Source organism: Mesocricetus auratus, unplaced genomic scaffold (assembly GCF_017639785.1).
Source record: "Mesocricetus auratus isolate SY011 unplaced genomic scaffold, BCM_Maur_2.0 Super-Scaffold_100011, whole genome shotgun sequence".
NCBI lineage: Eukaryota > Metazoa > Chordata > Mammalia > Rodentia > Cricetidae > Mesocricetus > Mesocricetus auratus.
This window is the reverse complement of record NW_024429195.1, coordinates 30,822,911-30,843,325: the sequence shown is the minus strand read 5'-3', so window position 1 is coordinate 30,843,325 and position 20,415 is coordinate 30,822,911. Positions and strand designations below refer to the sequence as shown.

At 40.6% G+C, this 20,415-nt stretch overlaps 1 protein-coding gene across 1 annotated transcript in view; it reads left to right on the top strand.

The window, feature by feature from the left end:
- Pik3ca (phosphatidylinositol-4,5-bisphosphate 3-kinase catalytic subunit alpha) overlaps positions 1 to 20,415 on the top strand; it is a 70,081-nt gene that overhangs the window by 22,686 nt on the left and 26,980 nt on the right. The window contains exons 2-6 of the mRNA XM_005069732.4: positions 14,490 to 14,917; positions 15,367 to 15,576; positions 16,750 to 17,000; positions 18,735 to 18,980; positions 19,795 to 19,880. Of these exons, the coding sequence (XP_005069789.1) occupies positions 14,566 to 14,917; positions 15,367 to 15,576; positions 16,750 to 17,000; positions 18,735 to 18,980; positions 19,795 to 19,880 (1,145 nt within the window). The 5' untranslated portion in view covers positions 14,490 to 14,565. The remainder of the gene's footprint in view (positions 1 to 14,489; positions 14,918 to 15,366; positions 15,577 to 16,749; positions 17,001 to 18,734; positions 18,981 to 19,794; positions 19,881 to 20,415) is intronic.

The window sequence follows — 20,415 nt, the reverse complement described above, 5'->3', positions numbered from 1 at the left end:
TAACTTGGCTAGTCAACTGCTTTGTTAAAGCAGTCTGCCCAGGCTGGAGAAATAGCTCAGAGGTTGAAAGCATGTACTGCTTTTCTAGAGGACCGAAGCTTGCTTCCCAGTACACATGTCAAGTGGCTCACAGCCCACCTGTAACTCCAGGTCCGTGGAGAATCTGATGCAGGGCCCTTTTTAGTGCCAGCAGATAGATGTGACTGTCTCATACATGCACAATATATATATTTTAATTTTAAGTCACTTGAAGTGTCAACTGGTTCTCCTTGGTCTTTGTGCATGTAGCGAAGCATTTCTGCAGCTTATCTGGACAAGACATTGAACTCACATGGAAGGTGAGTACAATTGTCATGGCAGAAAATAGGAGTAGAGATGGTTCCTACTTACACAGACAAGGAAAGACTAGAGCTCAGGGTGTGATGAAAAGAGGAAGGGCAGTGTGGAAAGGGCTAGATACTCTGAGTCTGCTCCGTGCTGTGTGTACTTCAGTTGAGAACCGTAATTAGATACCACTTTTAACCAACCAGTTGTAGTGACACCACTGGGAATGAGCTGGGGAGGGGAGAGACTGAGTACTGTGTGTTCAGGGAGTTTTTTCCTTAGTTTACCCCACCTGCCTAAGATGTAGAGCCCTACTCATTCTCTGCCTGTCAGAAAGCCTTTTCTTTCTTTAAAAACATGGTGTGCGCACACACAAATGCTTGACAGGAGCAACTCAAGGAAGGACTTATTTGCACTCGCAGTTTGAGGGTATATGTCTATCATGGGGAAGACCACGGTGGCAGTTGGTTCTGCAAGCAGAGAGTTACTGTCAGTGCTCAGCTCACTCTCCTTTTTATTCAGACTGGGGACCCAGCCCATGGGATGTACTTTTAGCATCGTTTTTTTCCCTGTCAGTTGATCTAATTGGACAGTTCCCTCACCAGAGGTTGGTTTCCAAAGTGGTCCTAAATCCTACCAACTTGACAATTGAGGGTGATAGTTGATACTTTTCATTCTATAATTGCCATATTTTGCTTTGTGGATTGTGAGATAATAAAAGTGCAACTCTATACAAAAATTACCCCCTCCCCAATTTTGCCTGACAATATTTTTTGGTTTTTGAGATGTTATAGGGTCTGCTTGGTTCTTTTTACAGAGACAGATAGCCTTGGCTGGTCTGGAACTCCTCTTTAGACTAGACTGACTAAACTCTAGGGTTCCATCCGTCTGTCTCTGCCTTCCAAATGCTGGATATCCAGCGTTTAACAGTATGCTTTAGAGCTATTTAAGGAATGCTTGTTGACTTTGAGATAGGTCACTTATCCAGTAAGAACTCTTTCTGGCCTAGTAGAGATAGAGAACATTGAAAACACGAATGCTAAGGGCTGGCGATGTAGCTCAACAACAGAGCACTCACCTAAGCATGTGTGAAGCCTTGGGCGAACGCTCGGCCTTCGAGGCTGAGGATGTGCTTGGCCCTGGAGTGTCTATGAGAAACCAACCCAAGACAGAGGACATCCCAAAGTGGCACTTGAGCAGCTTTATTTGTATTACGCCAAGTACCTTGAAAGCCTTTTTCTTTTATGAAGGTGTTTTTAAAATGGAATGTAGAGTGTGAGCCCTTTTTTTTTTTTTTAACTGTTGTTTGTCTCGGTGCTGGGGACTGAACGTGGACTGCCTCTGTGCTGAGTGCAGTGCGCCAGAAGCTTAGGCCACAGCTACCTTCCTAAATAGGGGACATCTAACACTGAAACTGAGGGCTTAGCGTGTATATGATGGGGACTCTGTAATACGTGCTCAGATAGGGAGAAGAGCCAGGATTTTGTCCTGGAAAGATGACATCCTGACAGGACAAAAGAACAGTACCGAAAATAGCTAGGCTAAGGTCATCTTTCTGCCACCAGACACCAACACAGAGAGCAGCTCTGAGAGCTGTAGAGTGTGTGACAAGAGAATAGAAACATTTTGTTCCTCTCACTTAGAGGAATTTCTAGGCTAAATTGTTGGTTTCAATAGTAAGATTCATATTCTAACCAAAGAAAGTTTTTCTTTTTCTTTTTTCTTAAAGTCTGAGGGCAATGACTCATGTTCTCAGAATTGTGCTTTTCTGGAAACTAAAGCACGGTCGTAAATACAGCCCTATAGTTTTGACTTTTGTGATAGCATTATTGTGGGTAGACTAGTGATGGATGGAATAGGTCTAGTTGTAATGAAGAAACCAAGACTGTTTGAGTTAGCTGACGATTCTAAGAGACATACAAGCTTGCTTGTTTGTTTGTTTGGGTTAATGTGGATAATTGAGAGTGAACCCAGGGCCTTGTGCTTGCTAGGCAAGTCGTCTATCATTGAGACATATTCTGGAAATTAACATAGGAAATACTTAGTGTGTCCATCTGTCTGTCCGTTGTCCTTATGTGCTTTAAAATTGTGATTATCACATGGTAATGACACCATATAATCTGTCAGATCACTTGCATTTAACTAAGTGAAGTTAGCAGTTTCAGTTTAGCTTTAATTCTGTAGTTAAAGAATGAAGGTTAGAAAATGCTCTTTATGCAGGCACCATGATTTATACTCCCTGGATTTTAACCTCATCAAGATAGTTCATTGCAGGCTGGGCGGTGGTGGCGCACGCCTTTAATCCCAGCACTCGGGAGGCAGAGGCAGGCGGATCTCTGTGAGTTCGAGGCTGGGCTAGACCGACAGCCTCCAAAACAATACAGAGAAACCCTGTCTCGTAAAAAAAAAAAAAAAAAAAAAAAAAAAAAGATAGTTCATTGCACACTCACCTGTGATTGATCAGTAGGTGTGTGCAAGTCAGGCTCTGCCAGTGTCCGTTTAGCCTCTCTGTCTAAGCTGGTGACTTTGGTATCTTTACATCAGTCTCTTTTTGAGTTACTCTTTAGCTACTTCTTAGAGAAAGTGTAACATTACCTCTTAAAGGTCTTAAGTCTTCTGTGCCTTATTTTTATTTCAGCAAAAGTTTGCTGGTAAGTCACAGTAGGAGAAGGAATTGGGACAGTAGCATGGTGGCATGGTAAATAGCCTGTTGGAAGGATTTTGTTATGTGGCATATTTTATGAGCAAGCACTTTAGCTTATAGTTTGGTTAGTGATCTGCTTCAGTGGTCAGCTGGGAACATCAGCCAATAGAGATCAAAGCATCTTACTAACCATCACCTTAGCGGTGATGCTTGATGATGGCTCCAGCCGCTCCCCATTTTCATTGCTTTCTTAAGATCCAGGAACTGTCACTTCGAAATAATTGGTTCTTTGCACATTAACAAGTACAAACAAACAGGGAATATTTGAAAGGGATATAAAGATTCAAGTTCTGTGATTAATGGAATAAATGTGTTTTTGAATGCCTAGCTCATCATGCATATTGTATGATGTTATTAAATTCTAATCTTGTAAGTCTCCACATTAGTGGCTGCTGTTATTCATAGAACTCCTAACACCTTGGCTGTGTGGTGCTTGTACTAAAAGTAAGTCCCCCTTCTTCTGGTTGCATTTTTGGGAGCTGTCTGTTGCTTTTATTGCCTGTCTGTCTCCATCACTTCACATTTGCTCTAATGAAATGCCTGAGGTTAGAAGGTGGGTCACTAGTTGGTCAATAGTTGCTTGTAGTTGAGTTTTTAGTCATTGCTAATGTGATACTCTTCGGTCACTGCCAGGAAATGAAGCAGATGGGAGGCAATTAAATTAGAATATGTTATCAGAGAAATTTGTGGTTTTGTTCTGTTCATCTCATACTCATGATCCTCCTGCCTTAGGCTTTTGGGATTGCAGGCATTTACCAACACACCTTAATCAAAAGAGAACAATTTTAAGAAATATTTAATATTGATAGCAATTCTTTGAAATTTTCATACGTACAATGTTTTTTTCTTGTTTGTTTTATGGTCTGAATTTATGTTTGTTTGAAGGTGTCTGATCCTCTGGAACTGGAGTTACAAACAGTTGTGTGCTCCTGTGCTGGGAATTGAATGTGGGTCCTTTGGAAGAACAGCCAGTGCTCTTACCACGGAGACATCTCTCCAGCCCCCCCCCCCCAATGTATTTTAATCATATCCATCCCAGACTCCATATCCAATACCCCAAACCCTTTCAGTTTCAAATCACCTTTTGTTTGGAGGGGAGAGGGTGGTTTTGAGACAGGGTTTCTCTGTATATCCATGGGCTGCCCTAGAACTTACTTTGTAGACCCAGCTGCCTTGAACTCACAGAGATCTGCCTCTGCCTTCCAAGTACTGGGATTAAAGACATGTGTCACCATGCCTGGCCAAGTCCTCTTGTTTTAGATAGCCTACTAAGTCCTTTTTGTGCTGCCCATACATACATTAATGAGTATGGGACTAAACATTAGAACATGGTCTAGTTACTGAAGGGCTATACCTTTAATGACAGCTGACTCTTCTTCCCCCCCACCCCCCGAAGCTATCAAGTGTCAATAACTTCTAAACTAGGGGAGAAGCGTATGAGTCCCTCTCTCCTGCTCTAAAATGTTTACTGACCTGATCTTGCTAGGCCACCACAGCTTCGGTGAGTTCATGAGTTCAGTTGGCCTATCATGTTCAGAAGACGCTGTTTCACATTGGTCCTCTTTGACCTCTGGCTCTTACAGTCTTTCTGCTGTCTCTCTGATATAGATGTCTCATTTGTGAGTGAGTACTCTATGCACACTTTCTCTGCATGTTGGCCATTTGTGAATTTCTGCATTAAACACTGCCTACTACACAAATGGATGCCACTGAAGAAGTCTGTGAATTGTACTAATCCATGAGTATGAGAGATACCAGTTTAGTGGGCACTTTGATGGTAGGTACATTTAACAAAATAATAGTAATAGCTTCACTCCTGGTATTACGAGCTCCCCAGCTATGCTTTCTTGGCTGAGTTTCTTTATAGGAGCAGACATGCATTTCCTCTTGTGGAATGAGCCTTAAGGACTCAGGAAGCAGTTGTTGTGCTACAACGTCTGTGCCACTGGTGCACCATGGCCATGTTCTGCTGCACTAGTCATTGTAGTTCACTAGACTCACAGCTACATGAGATTATTGATGACCTTTCTCTCAGGAGCCTTCCAGGATTTGGAGAACTAGCCATCAAAGAGGAAACCTCCTTGCCAGTATTACTTTGATCTTTTCCTTGACCTGTATCAAAGTGTGCAGTGTCTTCAGAAATAAGGGCTTCCACCAAGTGTTAAGAGTCTCCAGGACACCTCTGACCAACAACTCAAAAAGGGATACTCATACTTTTCATTTGGAAACCTATAGTCTCTTGGAGGAAGTAGAGTTCCCTACATAAGGTAACTCCAATTAAACACTTTTATATGAATATGTGTGTGTGTGTTTGTGTGTGTGTGTGTGTGTGTGTGTGTGTGTGTGTGTAAATTTAGGAAGTTGGTAAGATAGTGGGTTTCCTATGACTGAAATTTGGTTTTTAAATTTTTGAAAGCCTTAGTTTATTTTATATTATGAGTGTTTTGCCTGCATGTATGGGTGTACCACATGTGTGGTTGGTGCCTGGGGAGGTAGAAATCAGAACTGGAGTTGGGGGTGGCTGTGGGTTATGTGAGTCCTGGGAACTGAACCCTCGGTACAAGAGTAACCAAGTGGTCTTAACTACTGAACCATCTCTCTAGCTCCTGAAAAAGGGCAGCTTTTATTTATTTGTTTTTGTTTTGACACAGGGTTTCTTTGTGCAGCCCAAGCTGGCAGGAACTCGCTCTGTAGACCAGGCTGGTCTTGAACTCATAGAGATCTGACTGCCTCTGCTTCCCAAATGCTGGGATTAAAGGCATGTGCCACAAATGCCCGGCCAAAAGGCAGCTTTTAAAACTCGTTTCTGTTACATTTCATGTCTTCTGGCCAGTGTTGTTACTGTGAAGAATAAATGAATATAAACTTTCATGTTTATCAGAATATAAATCTGAAAGAGGAACATTCATGTAAGTAGACCTTTATACAACTATGTTGTGAATTGTGACTAGGAAACATTGGTTTGGGTCAATATGACATGAAATGAGCAGGTTAAGACTAAACATTAACTGATCAGCTTCAGTGAGATTAAATTTTAGTATATTGTATATTTGCCATGTCATTTTATAAGAACCTTAGTAATATGTTGATAGGGCATAAAAGGGGAGAGTACTTAAAAAGATTACAGCTACAGTAGCCTCTGAGGAAATGGGTTAAGCACAAAGGCTGAGATTGTGATTGGGACAAAAGACAGCAACAAGGGTAGATAAGAACTAAGCAGAATGTCCAGGAGCTTAACACTGACGTGAAAAACCGGGATATTCTGTGCTTGTAGAACCAGAGTCCCCATGTCCTATCTACTTCGGGATGTAGAATTATACTGTTGCCTTTTCACCAAATGCCAACAACCAGGGATTGTCCACCTGGGATGGACGAAATGAAGAGAGGACTTTGAGTTTGGTTTATTTTGTGTATGAGTACATTAGGTGGTAGTGGTTAGGCAGAAACCTACCCTGTCCTCTCTGTGTCAAATTGATACATTTGAGAAGCACTCCATATCTTTAAGTAAATCTGTGGTTTTGTTTTTGTTTCTAAAGATTTCATTTTTATGGTAGGGGAGATAGCTCAACAGGAAAGGCACTTGCTGCCAAGCGTAACAATCTGAGTTCAATACCTGGATCAGCATAATACAAGGTTGCCCTCAGACCTCCACACATAATGGCTGTGAGACACTCACATCCAGATATGTACACAAAACACACATGCACATAATGAATGAATTAATAAAAAGATATTTTATTCTTTAATGACAGGTATATTGGTGTGTATGTTTGCATACATGAGTGCAGTGGTCATAAATGCCAGAAGAGGGTGTTGGCTTTCAGAGAGTTGTGTGGTGCCTAAAGAGAGTGCTAGGAACCAAACTCAGCTCCTCTACAAGAGCTGTATGTGTTCTTAAAGCTCTCTCCAGCCCAACAAATCTTTATTTAAATCACTTACCAGCAGGTGTTTTCTTGTTGCAAACCACATTGGTAACATTCATTTACACCTCTTCCTTGGTCTGACAGTATTGGCCAACAGATCAGCCCTGTGATCATAAGAATATAAGAGAAGAGTTGTCATTTAGTTTTGAGAAACACTTAGGGCAATGATGGGTGAATGTTTGCTTTTCTCTGTTTTTTGTGTCGGAGGGTATGGGATTACAGGCACTGAAAACCATCATTGTACTGCTGTTATTCAACCTCAGGAATAGGTAACTGTTGGAAAGAGTGAGCCACGATGGAGCTTTCTGACAATCCTTGATTTTTCTCCCCAAGTCATTTTGTTTGCCTGGCTGATAGTACAGATGAATCTATTACTGCTGTTAGGAATGTTAATAAAAGTATGTTCCAAAACAAAAAGACCTTCTAATAGAGCATGGTTAAATACAAATGGGTGTCCACACTGTGTCTACTAGATCATTTGATGACAGTTGCTAGCTCCGTCTTTGTTAAACCATATTAGGCTGAACATCTATGAATGGAAACACACATTCATAGCAGTCAGAGCCGTAGCTAGGCTCAGTTGAGAAACCCATAGCTGACCCACATTTCTTTTATGGTACCTTATAAGGTTGGTATGCACTGGTCTTTGTTGTTGTTAGGTTCAGAGGATTAGTCAGAGATGCAGACATGCTTTTTACATGTATATAGATGCTAGAGCATACTACCCAAAGGGAGCAGTATTTGAATATGAGCCCCAATAATGACTAAAGTTTGTCCTCATCTCATGATACAAAGAAATAGGGTATCATTTTTTAATGAAGAAAGACGGGGAAAATGGTATGAAGCAGAGAAAAAGAAGGAACATGCCCTGACTCAGGAAGTCTTCAAGATGGCAGGGCTGTCTCTAGCATCAGTGGTACTAAGGCTTGAGAAACACTGGCCCTACTAAAACAGCAACACTGATTGCCTCTGCTTTGGACAGGACTAGGTATTATGTAGTGTTCTTGCTAAATAACAATGCCATTTGAAAAGTTAGAGGTTTCCAAAGCACTTGTAGGTTGCTTTGTTTAAAGGGTTTCGGAGCTGTGGTCACTCTCGGCTCTCTGTGGACTAGGTAGCTTTTGCCTTGCACCTCTAGTCCTTCCTATCCACTGACTAGTGCCTGCTGTTGTTCATAGACCGAGCTGTTAGTCAGAAGGACTCTAAGAATTGGTGCAATAACCAAGAACAAAATAGTAATACCATTTTCCATCGGAATATTGATTATTCTTATGTTTTAAAATCATAATTTACCAAATCTGTCATCCTGGACTGAAACTGTAAGTGGGATTACTGGGATTGCCTGACTTACATTTCTGACTATTGTTGGTTGTACTATGTGAAATTAGAATGCTCTCTCTCTCTATTGTCTATCTTGATTTCTTTTCCTGTTGCTTTGTCTAATACCCTGACAATAGCTGATTAAGGGAGAAAGGTTTAGTTATTTATTTTTGGCTGGTAGTGCCATTATTGTGGGAAGACATAGCATATAGGGAAGGGAGGCCTGGTGATAGACAGGAGGCAGAGGCTCACTGGTCACACAGCATCACCACTCAGGAAACAGAACAAACAGGAAGTGGGCAAGACTATAAAGCCTCCATGCCTGTGTCACTGACCCACTTCCTTCAGCGTGCTGTGGGCAAAGTGTAAAGATGCATGAGTCTGTGGGAACCGCTTTATGCTCAGACCACAACAGTGTCCTAGGAAACCCAGTGATGTCACCATGAAACATTGTATACTATTAAGTTATGCAGTGGTATCAAGTCCTCTTATCTTTCCCACACTTTGCTCATAATTGCACTTCTCAAATCCTCTCCTGGACTGTTCTTCCTTCCCTGTTCCTATTTTTGGCACTAAGATTGAATCTAGGCCCTTAGTCTGCTAGGTAAATACCACCCCCAACAGTTATGTTCCCAACTGGATTAATGTCTAGTATCCTTTTGAGCTTAAACTGTACAAAATGTTTATCAGTGTAACTTAAAATTTCATTTTGCTGTTGTTTCTGTCCTTGCATTTGGTCAAATGCTCTTATCACTGAGCCACATGTTTGACCTGTAAATTTTTAATTTTTTTACCCCACGTTTCAAGATATGGTTTATGTCGTGTTTTTAAGTTCATGATTTGCCTAACAGCTTAAAACCAGTATTACTTAATTGATATTTCATTAGCAGCTGTGAGGTGTGATTGCTTTTGCTCTCCCGTTAGAATCTTCTAACCTGCCTGCTCAGGTCACAGTCGTAAAGTCTTTATTTTAGCTGGTGTGCTGCTGCCCTGTAATCACAGCCCTTCGGATGGGTAGGAGGACCAGCAGTTCAAGGTCATCTTTTGCTACAGAGTGAGTTGAAAATCAGCATGAGACCCTATAAAATCTATACTTTACGCACACTACTCACCTAGATCTGAATTGTCTTATTTAAAAAATTTTATCAACACACAGACACTCCCTAAGCTACCCATTGACTTCATGTCAGGAAACAGTTGTCTTACTCCTGTAGTACGCTGAGAAATATATTTTCATAATGCCTTGTGTAGTTCTGTGAATGGGAATTTAATATGAAAACAAATTGCAGCCCTTCCTAAGGAGTTTGTAGTTTCCTACATGCTGTCGTGAGAACTTGATCTCTGCAGCTCTCTGTCTCGTTGACAGGCTGCTTGTAAAGGGCAGTGAAGGACAGCACTCTGAAGGAAGTGGATAGAGCATCCTTCCAGAGCTAGTGTGTGTCACAGCTGTCTCTCTGGACTTGCTCCAGCTCTGGCTCAGTGACTCTTACAGAAAGGAAATCTTAGAGGCCTGTCCTGGGGCTCAGAACATGGTGCTGAAGGACACTTGCTTCCCAAGAATCACCAGTCCGTGATATGTGTTTATAATTATCCTTCTCATCCCCATGCAGCTGGCCTCTTAGAGCACTCTATTCCTTGGGTGTCTTCAACCGCTTCCTGACCATCCCTACTTCTGTCTTTTCTTCGGATAATTTCTACACTTTAGTTTTTTATCTTTTTATTATTTTTTTCTGTTTTCTACATTCTTATCACCAAAAAATCATAATCAGTAAGAAATTATTTAATTATAGTGTATAAAGCTACAGTGTAAATGCCTGTAAAAGACCATGGTAACAGTAAGAAAAGGGATGATTAACTCAAAGCATTTACAGTCAGCTTCAAATAGGGTAGTCAACCTGTCGATTATGAAGCCGTGTTTGAATTGTATACTGTTTCTATAGCAAGCCTCCAAGGGAGTCTTTAGTTCTGTCCTAAATCGGAGTAAAGGTTCATTTGGTAATTTAAAAATGGAAAGTATATTTCTAGTTTCTAGTAGTCACCAGATAAAGAGATGTAATCAATACATACAACTAAACACTGTTTCCCCCTTGATTTAAGAACAAAAATATAGACTGGGCTGTGGTGGCGCACACCTTTAATTCCAGCACTTGGGAGGCAGAGGCAGGTGGATCTCTGAGTTTGAGACCAGCCTGGTCTACAGAGTGATTTCCAGGATAGCCTGTCTCAAAGCACCAAAAAATAAAATAAAATAAAAATAAAGGTACAAGTTTGTCTGTGTCAATACATAAGAATCAGAAGTAAGAATCAGAAATGCATACTGGTTATTCAAAAACCTTCAGCAGTTTCTGTATGTGTGAAAGGAGGTCCAGAAAATACAAAATGCTTGCTTCAGCAGTCATGGCTGTTGGATGCTTAGGCTGATGATTCAGTCAGCATAGATAGATGTTTCCAGATAATTTACTTACTGTTCATGGTTTTCTGATGTAGATAGCAATTGATTTTAAAACAACATGTTTTAAACATACATTTCCAAAGTCAGACAGTCTGTGCTTTGGTCACCTGTTATATAGACTCCCAGTCTCCACGTGGGGAATGATTTTACTGTTGTAAATGGTATCATGAGTGGTAGTGTAGAAGATGATGCGGTGACCAGGCAGATGGCGTTGGCCAAGAAGTGACCACCGTGTGCTGGAAAGTCTTCCTCCAGTCCTTAGGAGCATCAGGAGCTTTGCCTGCTGTGTGCTGCAGTGTGGCACAGTGATTCAACTTGATAGTGAGGAATGTCACTTGTCAACAAAGAGGGAGTGAAACACATATACATGCTTCCAAGAAAATAGGACTACCTTCATTGAACAGTTGATTTTTATAAAACTAGGCTAAAGAAAGCCAATTTTCTTGTGCATTTTTTGTCTTTGTCTTTGTTTTTCAGATGAGAATAATAGCATAAGCCTACGACAGACACATGAGACTTAGAGGTAGGAGGGGTAGTTAGTTCAAGGCCAGCCTAGGCTAATGAGAGCTTGCCTTAAGGGGGGAAAAAAAGCAGCACCTCTTCATAATATAAAAATGAATATATAGTCCTAACATTCTGAACCTATAGATTTTTCAGTGACATATCACTGTCTGTAGTAGCCCATACCCATAATTCAAATACTTAGGAGACTGAGGCAAGAGGACTGTAAATTTAGGGTCAATTCAGTCTGCATAGCAAGTTAATGGCCAACCTGGGGTATGTAATGAAAACTTTGTGTCAAAAAGCAAAGGGTAGAATGCTTGCTTGTGTAGGACAGTGGATTTCCTTTCTAGCAGCCTCCTTAAATGAAAGTCTGTTTCATAATGGTCATATCTCTGTCTTTGTACTTGTAAGTAGAGTGGTAGTACCTACACCTCAAAGGATTATTGCCAGGAGAGCAGGAAAATGTTTGTTGCAAGGTCCCTTTGCCTTCTCTGCACTTCCATATGTGACCTGTGGTTTAGCAGTCTTGTTCAGAATGAGTTTGCCACAAGAAGGCAGAAAACATCAAACCAATAGAAAGGTGTATGCCTGGCTGCTGTGCGGTTATTTCTGGTTGTGAGCCTAACCTTTAACGGCTGAGCTATCCCTCCAGCCCAGTGGTTATTTCTGTAATGCTAGCCAGCCCCTACTTTCTAGAATCCTGAAGGGGTTTATGGCTATGATTGCTTTCCTTGTCCATGAACAGAGAGTTAAAATGTGAAAAGCTTATGACCCGTAGCCATACTATTGAATAGTAAGCCATAAAAGGAATAATCTGTCTGTCCTGTTAGTTTTCTCTTTTAGTCATAGAGAACATGAAATTCTAGGTTATTGGATAAAATAGGTATTCTGGTGGTTCTGTGATATAGACTTCATAGCACCATTCAGCAAAGAACCATAAACAGTTGCTGTTTTAGTGTGGCTTGTGGTTTTGTTTTGTTTTGTTTGTATTTGAGCTTTTTTATGCTTGCAGAAAGCCAGTACTCACTCATTTGGCATATTCTTTTGGGGGAGGAGTTAAATATATACTTAGAACCTCCATTTAAGTCACTTCAGTAATTGTGCACATGGTTTTGATCCATCTTGTCTTCATACTAGACCTTGATTTTTATTTTTTTATTTTTTTAAGCACAAGAAATACAGGGAACTGGATAAATAAATGGTAAGTGTGCTTGCCCCGCAAAATGTGGACCAGGGTTTGAGCACTACACCCACAATAAACAACACGCATGCTGCTATATTCTGGAGAGGAGGAGATGACAGGCGAATCCCTGGGCTTTGCTGGCCGGCCAGCCTAGCCTACTTGGTGAGCTCTAGGTCAGTGTGAAACCTTCTTATAAAATAAAGTGGAGAACAATTAAGGACAGCAGCAATTCTAACCTCTTCTCCCCACACACAGGTGCTTGTGCACCTGCACACATTTAAATAAAAGCTTGAGAGATACAATAATTAGAGGATACAAGCAGAATTGGAAGGAAACCCTTTTAGTCTTCGCAGAAGTCTGTACCCAGGGTACTGTGGGTGGGAATGGAGGCCGGGAGGGAGACTAAGTAAAGGAGCTTAGGATGGGTTAGATGTTGGTGCGTCTGAACCTGAGGAGTCAGGGGTGACAGGTTTCTAGATTGTGTTGTGCCCTTTCCCTCCTGTTTCTGTAGGCTGTATTCGGTAGGCTGTGTTCCCTATCTCTACTGAGTCAGCTGGGCATACTGTGTTTATAGAAACTGTCTACCATAGCTTTTCTTCTCTGGAAAAAGAATTCTAAATATAATTATCGTCACACAAACCACATGATCTTCATACTCTAGAGCTCATCTTTGTCTTATTCTTCCTTACCTACTGTGGTAGTTGGAATGAAAATGACCCCCCTCCATAGGCTCATGGAGAGTGGCACTGTTAGGAGGTGTGGCATTGTTGAAGTAGGTGTGGACTTATTAGAGGAAGTGTGTCACTGGGGATGGTCTTCAAGGTTTCAGATGTTAAGCCAGGCCCAGTGTCACTCACTCTCTCTGTTGCCTGCCAATCTGGATGTAGAACTCTGAGCTCCTTGTCCAGCACCAGGTCTGCCTGCATAAGCCCATGCTTCTTGCCATAAGGATAATGGACTAAAGCTCCATCCGAATTGTAAGCCAACCCCAATTAAATGTTTTCCTTTATAAGAGTTGCTGTGGTCATGGTGTCTCTTCACAGAAACTGAAATTCTAACTAAGACACCTACCAAGTACCCAACATGGACCTGGGACAGGACCAACACCCTTGGTGAAAAAGCAGTGTCTATTATAGCCACCTTGGGCTGCTACCATGTGCCACATGATAGAGTGATCACATCAGCAGGATGTCTGTGGCTTTCCCCACTCATTTATACAGTTCTACTTTTCTTTTTCATTTCACCTGTACCTTGGTGTATGTCTGTGCACCGCGTGTATAGCATGTACCCTTGGAGACCAGAGGAGGGAGTCAGATTGCCTGGAACTGGAATTATAGATAGTTATGAACCTCTGTGGGTTGGGAACTGAACCTGAGTAGGGTCCTCTGCAAGAAGAGCATGTAACCTTAATTGCTGAACCATTTAATTTCACATTACTAAATGTCCTGGGGTAAGAGTAAAGAAGGAAGAGTATTTGGATTTTTCTAGGATGTACTTATATTTAAAATAAGTGATGACCTGTTACCTAAAATTCTATCACAAATCTGTTGCATCATAAAATGAAGGAGAATGATAAATGTGACAGAATCCAGTCTCTGTGTATGCCAGGCAAGGGCTCTACTACTTCATCATATTCCTAATCTTTTGGTGTTGATTTATTCTTGAGACAGTCCTGCTAAACTTTCCAGATAAGCCTTGAACCGCAGTCCTCCTGCCTCAGCTAGAGTAGCTGAGATTGCAGGCCTGCACCTCCAAGCCTGATGAGATGGGACTTTTTGGTTGAGTTACAGCTTGTTTTTCATTCTTTCTATTGCCTCTGTTTTTATGAGACCTGGCTTAGAAAATCTATATTTTTAGATTTTCATTAAATCTAATTAAATGCAAGTTGTCCTAGTGTCTGCTATAATAAGTTCTTTATAGCATAGTTTAGAACAACAGTCTAGATTGAAACACACACGTTATATTGCTCTGATCATTCAGACAACAGGAAGGGAGCAGTTACATTTCATAGTGCAGTCATCATCGGTGTATGCTCAGGAGTTGGTTCTCTCTAACAGGTGGTTTTCTTCTCTTGTTCAGGGCACTCTTTGGGGACAGCCATATTTCTGATTCCATAAAGCAATTTTCTATGTAAAGTTTGCAGAGGATCAGAACAATGCCTCCACGACCATCATCAGGTGAACTGTGGGGCATCCACTTGATGCCCCCACGAATCCTAGTGGAATGTTTACTCCCAAATGGAATGATAGTGACTTTAGAATGCCTCCGTGAGGCTACACTAATCACCATAAAACACGAACTGTTTAAAGAAGCCAGAAAATACCCTCTGCATCAACTTCTACAAGATGAATCTTCTTACATTTTCGTAAGTGTTACCCAAGAAGCAGAAAGGGAAGAATTTTTTGATGAAACAAGACGGCTTTGTGACCTACGACTTTTTCAACCCTTTTTAAAAGTAATTGAACCAGTAGGCAACCGCGAAGAAAAGATCCTCAATCGAGAAATTGGTATGATATAATTTTTAGCTAATTAATATTGTCATTGTTAAACTGCAAATAACTGACATCTACTCTTTGTTTCATTGTTAATATGCTTTGAATCAATACCTTTGTAATCTTTAAGGATATTTCTTTTTAAAAAAATCTAAAGTAGTTTTTTTTAACCACTGAGCTATAGAATATTATAACACTTTGATACTCTGTATGATTTTCCTTAAGAAATTCAGTTAGGAAGAATACAGATTGGCTATAGCCAAGTTTTATTACTCTGTAAAAAAGTTGATAATGATTCTATTATAATATTAATATATGTATGGAAAAAATATATATTTAAAATTCTTGAGTCCTCATAAACTCTTAAAAATAAATTCATGACTCTTATGCTTTTCCAAATGTGTTCAGTTCTCTGTAAGAGCCATATCTGCCCTGCATTTTTTTATAAATACCTTATTTTTTAGGTTTTGTTATTGGCATGCCAGTGTGTGAATTTGATATGGTTAAAGATCCAGAAGTCCAGGACTTCCGAAGGAACATTCTGAATGTTTGCAAAGAAGCTGTGGATCTGCGGGATCTCAACTCCCCTCACAGCAGAGCAATGTATGTCTACCCTCCCAATGTAGAGTCTTCCCCAGAATTGCCAAAGCACATCTACAACAAGTTAGATAAAGGTAAGGAGACAGTCACTCAGTGAAGTCCTTTGTCACTGCGCTGATTTCTTCTGCACAGTTGCTTTTTGCTGGCTGGTTTACGAGCTTGAAGGCAAGGATTGCTGCTCTGTGAGAGTCAGTGCTAAGTGACACCTTGTGGACCGGAAGCTTGCACTCACTGACTCATCCCTTGTCAAATGTGTCTCACTAAAACCAAAGAACTGAGTTTAAAATTCACTGGTGCATAGAATATGAACAGAGCTGATTATCTCTTTTTTTTTTTAAACAAATAAAAACAGAAGGAGTTGTTGTATAGACCATTTGCCTTACAAGTACAAGGCCATGGGTTTGATCCCCAGAACCATTAAAAAAAGAAAAAAAAGAGTTCATAAAACAAGCACAGACATAGACTTTTTAAATGATCTGTCCTGTGACAGGAAGACACTGTTATGCATCACTGTGTCTTTTAGTTTCCTAAAGACAAGTTTCAAGAAGTTTGTGCTCTGTTCCTCTACATAACCAGAAACAATGTCTAGTTAACCTGACTGACTAGAGGTGAAGATAGAATGTCTAGTATTCCTGACTTGACTAGAGGTGAAGACACGATGTTAGTTAACCTGACTGACTAGAGGTGAAGACATAATGTCTAGTTAACTCTAGAGGTGAAGATACAATGTCTAGTTAACCTGACTGACTAGAGGTGAAGATCTGTTGGAAACTGACAATGTTCACATCTGGCAGATTCTCAATGTCCAGGGCTTGGTTGGTCTTAGTAAGAGAAAGACTGAAAATTCCTTCGCTCTTTCCTGTGTATTCTCTGACTCTTCTTCCATCTTCGCCTCCATCCTGGCGACTGCCCTCTTTCCTTGAGTAGTTTATGAGCGGTTAAACTTTTGAAGCCTCTCGAGTCACTCTGTGATGTGCATCTTGTAGTTTGAAGTGAAGATGAGCTCAGCCTTGGGTTCTGGTAATCCACTAGCCGAGTCAGGAAGGAGTTTAGGATGTTGTGTGAAAGTCTGCCAGATGTGAACATTGCACTGCCTGTTTCCTCCAGATCTTCACCTCTAGTCAAGTTAGCTAGACATCGTATCTGGTTGTAGTTATAAGAACAGAGAGTGAAAACTTCTTGAAACTTGTCTTCAGAGAAATGAAATCGACAACAATGATACATCCAACAGTGTTTTCTTGTTACAGGACAAATCATAGTGGTGATTTGGGTAATTGTCTCTCCAAACAATGACAAACAGAAGTATACCCTGAAGATCAACCATGACTGTGTGCCAGAGCAGGTCATTGCTGAAGCTATCAGGAAGAAGACTCGGAGCATGCTGCTCTCATCTGAGCAGCTGAAACTCTGTGTTTTAGAGTACCAGGGCAAGTATATTCTCAAAGTGTGTGGCTGTGATGAGTACTTCCTAGAGAAATACCCTCTGAGTCAGTACAAGGTGAGTCATGTGTGCCCACACCAGGTCTGCATGTGTTCTTAGCAATACTTTTAATCATTAGTAGTAGTTAATATTATCAAACAGAGTTTGTAAGCTTATTTATTCCTTATTTTAATTTTGCTTAATACTAATAGTGAGTTTCACTAAAATGACATTTTCCTTTGTTAAATGTTGTTTTTTTGTTTTGTTTTGTTTCTGCCACTCCTAGAGATGGAACCTAGGACCTCATGAATGCCAGTCAAGTCTTCTACCACTGAACTATATCCTCCAGTGGTCATTTATAACATATATGTATACTATGTGTTTTGATCGTATTTGCCCTTATTGGGACCTGCTCCCTCTGATCCACTTGTTTTCAACCAGCCCCCTTGTATTTAAGTTTATGTTTAAATCATGTAATTATTTGAGAGTCTTAAGACTCTCACAAATTAAGAAGTGTTTCATGACTTCCCTGCTCCCCAGTAATGATACAGGGACAGTGTTAAAGTAGAATCTTGGTTTATTAAAATCACTACTGACCTTCCTCTTTCTCTGTTCAACCGAATAAATCCCTCTGAGAAGCAATAGTAGCATGTGCGGAGCAGTCACTGTTTTATAATACAGACACTGGCCTTCAGTTGTTGAGATGTGAGAAAGTAGGGAATTAAGATGTATATAAAGTAGCATGGACCAAAGATATGTATTCTAGGGGCCAGCAAGATAGGAGAGAACCAACTTTCATTTGAACTTCATGCATCCTCTGTTACACATGAGCATAAATAAGTATGTGTAGTTTTAAAATCTTTATCTTGGACATGGGGAGATGGATCAGTTGGTATAATGTACAAGTCTGAGGATGACCGGTGTTTAGATCCCTAACACCTGCGTAAGCGCTAGGCTTGGCAACCTGTACCTGGTATCTCATCAGCGCTAGGGAGGCAGAGACAAGAGGATTTTCTGAAGTCCTCTGGCCAGCCAGCCTGGTCATTAGTGAGCCCCATGTTCAGGAGACACCCTCTCAAAAAAAGAAAAAAAATCAAGTGGAAAGTGATTGAGAAGGCTACCTGACCTTGAACTCTGTACATGCTTCCTGCTATTTCAAAACTCAGGCCAGTCCATTTTAACATTTTTTAATATCTCTGTAACTCTGAGTATCGTTTACTTATTTATTATTTTATTGTTTGGAATTTTGTTTGTTCGAGACAGGGTCTTATATAGCCCGTTGGCTTCAAACTGGCCATGTAACTGAAAATGACCTGAAACCCTCATCTTCCTCTATCCACTCCCCACATGCTAGGATTACCAGTGTAGGTGACCATACCAGCTTATTTATGGGACTTTATTGTTTCAATAAAATAACTTTCTCAGGAATTGCATGGAGGGAGTGGACAGGGTTTGGCCCTGTGAAAAGGCTTCATTGTGATGTCTGATGTAGACTTTCAGCCTTACCAGAGGAAGCTGCTTTTCCCTTACAGCGGTCATTTCTGATCCTTGTTTTTAGTGCTTTACAGTTAGGATAAAAGGATAGTGTCAAAAGTTGACCCTGTTTACTTTATAAATATATTCAGAAGTCGTTGATGAAACTAACTCCACTTTAATAAATAAACAGCTGCTACCAAGTGTGGTCTATGTTTAATTTTAAAAATCACCTTTTTAAATGAATATGTAAATGCTCATAGCATTCCTGCATGTTATATTTGGAATGGAGAACTTTAGGGAAAATGGCTTCTTCTCTCACTCTGTGATCTCTTACAGTACATAAGAAGCTGTATAATGCTGGGTAGGATGCCCAACTTGATGCTGATGGCCAAGGAAAGCCTTTACTCTCAGCTGCCAATGGATAGCTTCACAATGCCGTCATATTCCAGGCGCATCTCCACAGCCACGCCCTATATGAATGGAGAGACATCTACGAAATCCCTCTGGGTTATAAATAGTGCACTTAGAATCAAAATTCTTTGTGCAACTTATGTAAATGTAAATATTCGAGACATTGATAAGGTAAGATCAAATGCTGGTGTTTATTCTATGTAAGTCATTTTTTTTATTAACCTAATTTGAGGACAATATAATCTATTGACCTGTGGTAGTTTTTCAGATGACTAAAAACACAAATCTCAGAAAGTATAAATGAGTCAATGAGTCATGAATTCTGTTTGAGTTACACCTGCCTCAGCTTTCACACCGCTATGGTTCTGTCATAACTGTAGTTTTTTAAAGTTTTACAGTCTTTAGTTAAATACAGTGATCTGACCTAAAGTGTGCTTTTGGGGGGGGGGGTTTCGAGACAGGGTTTCTCTGTGGCTTTGGAGGTTATCCTGGAACTAGTTGGTCTCAAACTCACAGAGATCCACTTGCCTCTGCCTCCCGAGTGCTGGGATTAAAGGCTTACACTACCACCGCCTAGCTAAAATGGGCCTTTTTATAGTCTTTATTTAATCCCATTGTGTGAAAGTCTTGACATCTCCTAAAAGAGCTGTGACTGTCTTTGGGAACTGTTCTCTGGTTGCAGGGTTCTGAAGTCATGCCTGACACTGGCCAATCTTGGAACAGTGAAGACCTTTGTGTTATACATGCCACAGGCTTGTGGCTGTTCTAGTTTCCTAGTGGTCAGAGGCCTGTTAGTAGTGGGTAAAGGCAACAGCTAATTGTAAATTTATACAAAGAAACCATCTGAACAAAACATCTTATGATTCTCTCATTTATATCAGTTAAATTATTTTGTAGTGCTTGGTTGTGTTGACTGCTCATATGCCTATATGTGTGAGTTGTGTGTGTACACTGTATACATTGTGTTCATTTTCCTTTCTTTCAGATCTATGTTCGAACAGGTATCTACCATGGAGGAGAACCCTTATGTGACAATGTGAACACTCAAAGAGTACCTTGTTCCAATCCTAGGTAAGAGCATGTTTGGACATGTATTCGTGTTTGGTCAGTAGTTTTATGGAAGTGATCTGCATTTCCATTATTTGCATAAAGAACATAAGGACTTTCTGTGACTGACCCTTTCAAATTTTATCTTAAAGGTTTTTCTGCTTCACTCTTACCATTGTTGCAAGGAGTGAAGGGAACATAGTCAAAGTCTTGTTCTTGTTAAATGAGCCAAGACCTGACCTCTAAGACAGTCTCCTCCTTATAACACACAGTTACAGGGTCTTTGATACAAGACAGTTTACTGTGGGAAAGCGGGTTGCTGGGCAACTTGGACTCATTCTTGCTTAAATATGCTGAGGAATGGAAGGTAGTCCAGAGCCTGCAGACCTCCTGTTTCTTTGTCTTTCTTGTGAGAAATATTTGAGGGTCAGAGTCATCCCCTTGATTTCATAACAGTAGAGTTCTAGGAGAATTGGCTGACACTAACAATTGAAGACAGACTTTATAGAATGCATAGTGCTCTCATGTGAGACCTCAGGAGGAAGCTCACAAGGAAGGG